The sequence below is a fragment of the Hippocampus comes genome, unplaced genomic scaffold (assembly GCF_001891065.2).
Source record: "Hippocampus comes isolate QL1 unplaced genomic scaffold, H_comes_QL1_v1.1 scaffold279, whole genome shotgun sequence".
In the NCBI taxonomy this organism is placed as follows: domain Eukaryota; kingdom Metazoa; phylum Chordata; class Actinopteri; order Syngnathiformes; family Syngnathidae; genus Hippocampus; species Hippocampus comes.
This window is the reverse complement of record NW_017805456.1, coordinates 119701-126479: the sequence shown is the minus strand read 5'-3', so window position 1 is coordinate 126479 and position 6779 is coordinate 119701. Positions and strand designations below refer to the sequence as shown.

The 6779-nt window shown below is 45.5% G+C and overlaps 2 protein-coding genes across 4 annotated transcripts; both read left to right on the top strand.

The window, feature by feature from the left end:
• The first annotated feature begins 272 nt into the window (after positions 1-272).
• Positions 273-3501, top strand: ndr2 (nodal-related 2). Its single transcript, XM_019874601.1, has 3 exons — positions 273-903; positions 2092-2819; positions 3219-3501. The coding sequence occupies exons 1-3, from the start codon at positions 609-611 to the stop codon at positions 3369-3371; spliced, it is 1176 nt and encodes a 391-aa protein (XP_019730160.1). The 5' UTR covers positions 273-608; the 3' UTR covers positions 3372-3501.
• A 213-nt stretch (positions 3502-3714) lies between these two features.
• On the top strand, positions 3715-6660 carry lrrc20 (leucine rich repeat containing 20). Of its 3 annotated transcripts, none has more exons than XM_019874633.1 (5): positions 3715-3913; positions 5142-5223; positions 5427-5576; positions 5663-5830; positions 6319-6660. In XM_019874633.1, exons 1-5 carry the CDS (start codon positions 3881-3883, stop codon positions 6453-6455), a joined length of 570 nt encoding a protein of 189 aa, XP_019730192.1. In that variant the 5' UTR covers positions 3715-3880; the 3' UTR covers positions 6456-6660. The 3 variants fall into 3 exon arrangements, with proteins under 3 accessions (XP_019730192.1, XP_019730196.1, XP_019730193.1); XM_019874637.1 differs by having other exon boundaries at positions 3716-3875; XM_019874634.1 differs by lacking the exon at positions 3715-3913 and adding an exon at positions 4060-4450.
• Positions 6661-6779: the final 119 nt, after the last annotated feature.

Genomic DNA, 6779 nt, shown 5'->3' with positions numbered 1-6779 from the left:
CTGCGCTGTATGTTTCACATAGAGCATATTTGACAATAAAGTTGACTTGACTTGATTGATTCTATTATGCATTATTTGATCTGATTAAGAAGAGGCCGATCCACGGTTATTGTGACGAGGTCAAAGTGTCCTTGTGCAAAATACTGAACCCCGGTTGATCCTGGTGCAGTGTCATCCATCAGTAGGTGAATGGATAAACAGTTTTGAAACGCTTTTGCGTAGATAAGGTAGAAAAGCGCTATGCGAGTGGAAACCCGTAATTATACTGAGCGCAAAACTTTGGCCACTCCTCCTTCGCTCTAATGGCAAAACCGAGTGCAAGGTCGGGCGGTGGTGGGGTCCGTAGAGGGGGCGGGTGACCTGCTTGTAAACACGCACCCCATCTCACCCAGGCGCCCTCATTAGCAGCTGAATGGCTGATGAGCTGTCAGGTAACACGTCTTGAGGACGCATGTCAACTTCCTTTAATGTTCTCAGCTACTTGTGGAACATGAAAGGAGGGGGGTGAGCAGGGGGTCCGTGATGCACCGGAGGGGGGCGGCTGAGGGTATATAAGACACCCCTGGAGATGTGGGCCAAAATCGTTGTTATTGCTCTCGTGGGCCAACATGCGCTCATTGCGAGCCTCCCCGCTGTTGCCGGTCCTCCTCCTCCTGCTCCTTCTCCACCAGCAGCACCAGCCAAGCCGCGCAGTCCAACTGCAGCACGCCCGCGATGCCGCTCGGCCGCACGGCGTGCGGGAGCCCGGAACTGCCGCCGGAGGAGCCGGAGCTGGAGGAAGCGGGCACATCCTGCCCACCTACATGGTCCACCTGTATCGCAACTTCAAGGCCAACGCGTCGGATGCGGCGGAGCAAGATGCCGAGAGGCGAGCGGACACAGTCAGGAGTTTGATGGCCAAAGGTATGTTGCTCTCAAACATTTTTCATGACATTCCTGCAAAGGGGAGGGCGTTGTGTTGGGGGGGGGGGATGCCAGACAAGCAGAGGGGCTGCAATCCACATCCCACTCGGGGTGAGGATCAGCCAGTCTAATTCTCAAAGCAAACCTCTCTCTCTCTCTCTCTCGCTCTCTCTCTCCGTTTTTTTTTTTTTTTGCTTAAATAGGTCTTGTTGATTGAGCATCTCGCCAGACGCGCCCCCTCCTGCTCAAATCTCTACTACACAAGTGTCCTTAGTTCTTTTTTTCCCCCTGCCTTTTCACACTTGGCCCTGATTAGATTAGAGGCGCAGGGGGATTTGTTAACGAGGCAGTGGCTCCCATTTCGCTGTTAGGTGTCAAGTGTTTGTACCTATTTGTGTGGCTGAGGAGGAAATGCACAAAGCCCAACTCGCCGAGATGGAAAATAAATAATGGCCAGCTGGCTGGCTTGCAGCTTTAGCCAGTTTCGAGGCTGCTTGATGTGAGTGGATTAAGATGATCATGTGATGCACAAAACTCACATCTTGAAGATACTCTTTCATCCTTTAGATTAATTTGAACCTCACCTGAAAAACATTACCGCCCCCCCCCATCGCATCCCAGATTTAGTTCCACTAATGGCTTCTACTTGTACTTTTCTGTCTTTATTTGTCTTGTTTATTATTTTCATTCATGTTTGATTACAGTTAATATTGTATTTAATTTGATTAAATATTCTATTGATGTGTTGAATTTCAAACACATATGCAATATATTTGGGGAGGTAGTTATTTTATCAAATTTATTTCTTGCGGTGAAGAGATGCAACTATTGTGACACTTTCATAAATTCATACAAACCTCAGAAAGAACATTATTTATTTTCCTGTCTGCAATGAATGCGAAATTGGCTGCCGTAATCTGGCCTTTCAGATCCCGGATCCCTCTGGTGCATTGCAACAAAATCATGATATTTACTTTAGTGTCCTTTTTTTATGAAACTCCTTCCCCTCCTGTCAACAAAGTTCCTTGACACCAAGATGGGACGAAAACAATATTCTTATACGATACATGGCTTTGGTCTGAGCATACCAACCTTTTTTCCCTTCGTTCCCGTCTCTCTTCTTTCTTTTCTCCGGACAAACACAAGACTCGCTCCTGACTTGTTGTTTTGTGTCTGGTTGTCCACCAGGGTTGGCACACAGACACGGGTTCTGGGCAGCCACGTTCGACCTCCACGCCCTGCTGTCGGACAAGCAGATCCAGGCGGCCGAGTTGAGAATCCGACTTCCGCCAAGCGCCCCCAACACGTCGGTGGCCGTGTACCACCACGGCCCCGAGTGCCACCGGGCGTCGGACATCTGTCGCGAAGCGCCGCAGCCGGTGGTTCTCCTGGGCCCGTCCTCCTTGGTCTCTTCCTCCCGCAGCTGGAGGGTGTTCAACATGACGAGTCCGCTCCTCGCCTGGCTGCGGCAGAAATCTTCGCTCAGGGTCCGGCGCAAACAGGCGAGGAGGAAGGCCGAGGCGGCACTCCCCGAGCTTGGCCCGCCGGCCGACCGAGCCTTGCTGGTGATTTTTTCGCACACCGGCTCCGACCGGAACCCTAAAGCCAAGGCCAGCTTGCTCCATACGGCCGAGCGCTCCAAGTTCTTGAGCCCGGCTGAGACCAGGCGGCCTGTGCGATGGGGCGGCAAGAGGCGCAGGAGCAAGCGGGGTCACAGGGAACAGGCAAGCGGTGCCTCAGAGTGGAGAGCGAATGAGTCCCTGTGCCGCAGAGTGGACCTGCACGTGGATTTTAATCTCATCGGCTGGGGGTCCTGGATCATCTTCCCCAAAAGATACAACGCTTATCGCTGTGAGGGATCCTGCCCAGGACCCTTGGGGGTCCACCTCAACCCAACCAATCACGCTTACATGCAGGTAAGCGAGAAACAACCCGTATCTCCTTATTTCCTTCTGTTCTTAAGTCTGTACTACCATCCTTCATACCTCGCTTCTTTCCTTCCTCTCTTTCTACGGTGAAACTGATATGAATTTTTGGAGGCCGATTCTGATATTTGATGTAGGAAAAAAAAAAACCTCCAGAAAACTGATTAACCAGTCTATTAATTAAAAAAATGTCATGAATACAATAATTTATTTTGGGGTCCCTTGATGTTTCCAATAGACTCTTTTGTAATTATTCTGAAATGGGCTAATATCGACCAACCGATTAATCGGTCAAGCCCCCATAACATGGTGGCTGAAACAATTTAACTGCATAATCCCATCACTGATGCCTGCCTGCCTCGTGTCCTCTCTCTCTCTTTCCCTGCACAGAGCTTACTCACACATTACCACCCCAACCGAGTGGCCTCGCCATGCTGCGCCCCCACCAAGATGAGCCCCCTAAGTATGCTCTACTACGAGAACGGCGAGATGCTCCTTCGGCATCATGAGGACATGATGGTGGACGAGTGTGGCTGCCAGTGAGCAGATCTGAAACAGACTTGAAAACAAACAAAACAACACACTTAATACCGGAAATGGGGGAGCTCTTTTTCTTTCACCATGCACTGTATGATGGTCTGTAAATTAATGTATATTTATTGTGGATATTAAAAATGGCCATATTTATGTTTATTTTTTGCAAAGATTCTGTCCCGTTAACCTTCATTTTGTTGATGACAATGGTGGAGCTTTTGCTCAGTCTGACGTGTTGCGACATCACTACGGAAAGGTCACAACACAAAGGAGAGAAAAAGGTCAACTTTTCTCGTGAGTGTTCAGGCTAGGCACAATGACTCGTGCGGCTTCAAAACAAATGCATTGGGGTGGAGGGAAATCTAGCAAATGCTGTAAGGTTGAGACAACACAGAACTATTGACCAGAGTGCCTGGTGAATACATTTCACTGACTAACCACAAATGTACCATAGGGTCAGAGCTGAAGTAAGTAGGCTTAAGGTAATATAGAGAAGTGGACCAGCACTGACAGGTAGGATGAATTTAACTCAAGTAGGAAATACAATTACGGTAAGTGGGAAATTTACAATTAAGTTTAAATTCCTTTGCGAGAACAAAAGTATGCGAATTGAAGTTCTGTAACCATATAATATCATTCATTACATTGTGGAGTTTTGACACTCAAGAGATGACGACTGTAGCAGAAATACTCAAAATGTATCACAATTATTTTTTTGGTTGTTAGATTTTAAAAGATGTTGCTCGTGTTGAGGTCTTTGTAGAAAAACAAACGAAAAATCATGAAATCGTTTTGTTGGTCGGGCTGCGATTATTCTGCGCAATTTTGACGCTTACGAAGCTGTTTACCACATGCCGACACCATAGCCGGCTTTTTTATTGTTGTTTTTAAATGTAGTATCCTAGCTTCCAAATTAAACACACACTATCGCGCGAGTATGCTCTATTACGTTATTAGACATCTTTTCTCGCGATCCGGTGACAATTCGGTTGATTTGGCCTTTCGACTGAGCTAAAAATACCACACGTCAAATTTGTCAAGGGAGGTATCATTAGCTACCGACTAACTTCCGGAACAGGATTGTCAGGGTACGTTAATCTCTCCTCCTTTTAACTACAAATGTTCGTGAAATACTCGTAACATACTTCCTCTATGTAGCTCATCATGGATTTAAATGAGCGCCATCTAATGCGACTGTTAAAACTAATTTCCTCAGTGATGTGCAGCAAGTGCCACACAAAATCACGTGTCATTGTAGTTAGTCTATGAGAGTACGAGTTTATTCTGATTAAAACCCCCCAGGATTGTCTCTGTGTGTGTTTTACGTGAAACGATAATGCATGTTTAGTGGGAGGTACACATTTAGTCGTGACATTTATGACGACAACTCGTTCGGCCGTTGGCACACAGTAGATCCATTTTTAACTCCATCAATGGTGGCTCCCCCTGTCGGCCATTAGGAAAATGCACTTCCGCCGTGGCCTACTCACTTGCGAGATTCAGGGTAAACAGTTAACACAGCTTTACCGTTTGTAAAGGAATAACAACAAAGGAGGAACTGTTAAAACGCTAATTTGTGTTGGGTTGCATGGGAATGGAATAGTATACAATCCAATAAAAATCATATGTATTTAATCATTGTAATTCGAATCTTCAGAAAACTTGTTCCAAATTACGGAATTTCATTCAGGACACATATACCCATATACTTCATTTGTAAGGGTATGAAAAATGAAAATTTCTGTGACGTATAATTAAATGGAATGTGATCTGCCATAGGCACATCACAAAATGGCGGAGGCGGTGGTTAACGTGGCTAGGCGGGTCAACGCAACCGTCGAGGAAGGAAAAGATCACCTGGGTAAGTGGAGGCTTTTTTTGTTGCTTTGGGTTGCAAAAGAACGAATTTAACTCCTAATTGAAGGTACAGTACTCCATTTTTGTATTCTGTGCTGGGTGCCATTTGTATTTAAACCTGGAAGGGGCAGCAGAGGATGCGTTTCTTTTCCTCTCGGAACCCCCATTTGAACTTATGCGCTTGATTTTTTTTTGCTCTCCCTGCAGACCTGTCCAACTGCAAGCTCATCTCATTCCCAGAAGGCGTTTTCAAGGTTCTCAGCAGCGTGTCGGAGAACATCCGGGTCATCACCCTGGCGGATAATGAGATGAAGGCCATTAGCAGCAAGTTCTTTTCCACTTTCACTCAACTGAGAGGTGCCCAATTTACAGTCAAATGTCACCGAGCAGTAGCTCCCTTGATTGACGCATTTAAAAGAAGGAAAAAATATATATATTTTCAGAACTGGACTTGCACGGAAATGTTCTCAGCAAACTGCCTGACTCGTTGGAGGAAATGAGGCACTTGACCAGCATCAACTTGGCCAATAACAAGTTCTCGGAGTTCCCTGAGAAGCTCACGCAAATTGCCACGTTGGAGCGGATCAACCTAGAAGGGAACAACATCACCGGTAATGGGCAATTCATTACACCTTGGCTAGTTTAAACAACCACATAACTTTGGCTTTACGTGCGCTAGCTTAATCTTAATACATAACGTGCATTGGCATAGCCAGGCTAGCAAATAGCATCAGTGTTGTGGACAGACACGAACAATACTCACAGGCATACATTCTTTATCCTCTGTGAAGAATAATGACAAATAACTCATTCGTTTGTCATCATATCATATTTTTTTAAATGTTTTTAAACAGTAAAACATTCTAGAGTGAGAGTTTCCTTATAACAACACACAAAAGTGTCTTTTTTTAGGGGGCAGCTGGAGCGGATCTCCTTTCTTTTTTTTTTTTAAATTGAGAAAGCTGATGTCCGATCCAAGTGTTTTGATCCATTTTTTGGTTTTATATAAGTCGTTTTCTTCACAGCAATCAAGTTCCTCACGATTACGCAACATGCTCTCCTTGGAACAACCTGTTTATGTTGTCGTTTGATCTCGCAGAAATGCCAGTGGACAAGTTGTCGGCCATGCCGGCACTCAAGTGGCTCAACGTGCTGTCCAACCCTCTGGATGTAAACACTCAAGCTGCTCTCACGTCGCTGCTCAAATTTGACATTTTATCCCAAAAGGAGTCGTGAGCAACATAGTCATGTGCGCACTGCATGTCACTTGCCTTAAAAAAAAAAATCCTTTGATCCTTTTGTGTGCTTGGAAATGAGGGGCCTTTGTACTTGAAGATTGCATCCAGAGTCGGATGAACTCTGAATTAAGAAAACCAAAACTTGGGTGGGATATTTTTAATCCCTAATTTATTATTTTTGGTTTTATAAAGGTATTTCTCTTCCTCCGATTTCCCCTTGTCATGTTGTTATTAGTTACGTTTTGAACTGGTTTGGACTCTCAAGGTGGCTGATGGAAATGCGTGAACAAGGTTTGTGAATTTAAAAGAGTTGTGCTTTGGC

Coding starts and splice junctions, on each gene's coding strand:
- ndr2 (XM_019874601.1), top strand. CDS start 609: ATGCGCTCATTGCGAGCCTCCCCGCTGTTGCCGGTCCTCCTCCTCCTG. Junction 904..2,091: donor CAGGAGTTTGATGGCCAAAG/GTATGTTGCTCT, acceptor GTTGTCCACCAG/GGTTGGCACACAGACACGGG. Junction 2,820..3,218: donor CCAATCACGCTTACATGCAG/GTAAGCGAGAAA, acceptor TTCCCTGCACAG/AGCTTACTCACACATTACCA.
- lrrc20 (XM_019874633.1), top strand. CDS start 3,881: ATGAATTTAACTCAAGTAGGAAATACAATTACG. Junction 3,914..5,141: donor AAGTAGGAAATACAATTACG/GTAAGTGGGAAA, acceptor GATCTGCCATAG/GCACATCACAAAATGGCGGA. Junction 5,224..5,426: donor GGAAGGAAAAGATCACCTGG/GTAAGTGGAGGC, acceptor CTCTCCCTGCAG/ACCTGTCCAACTGCAAGCTC.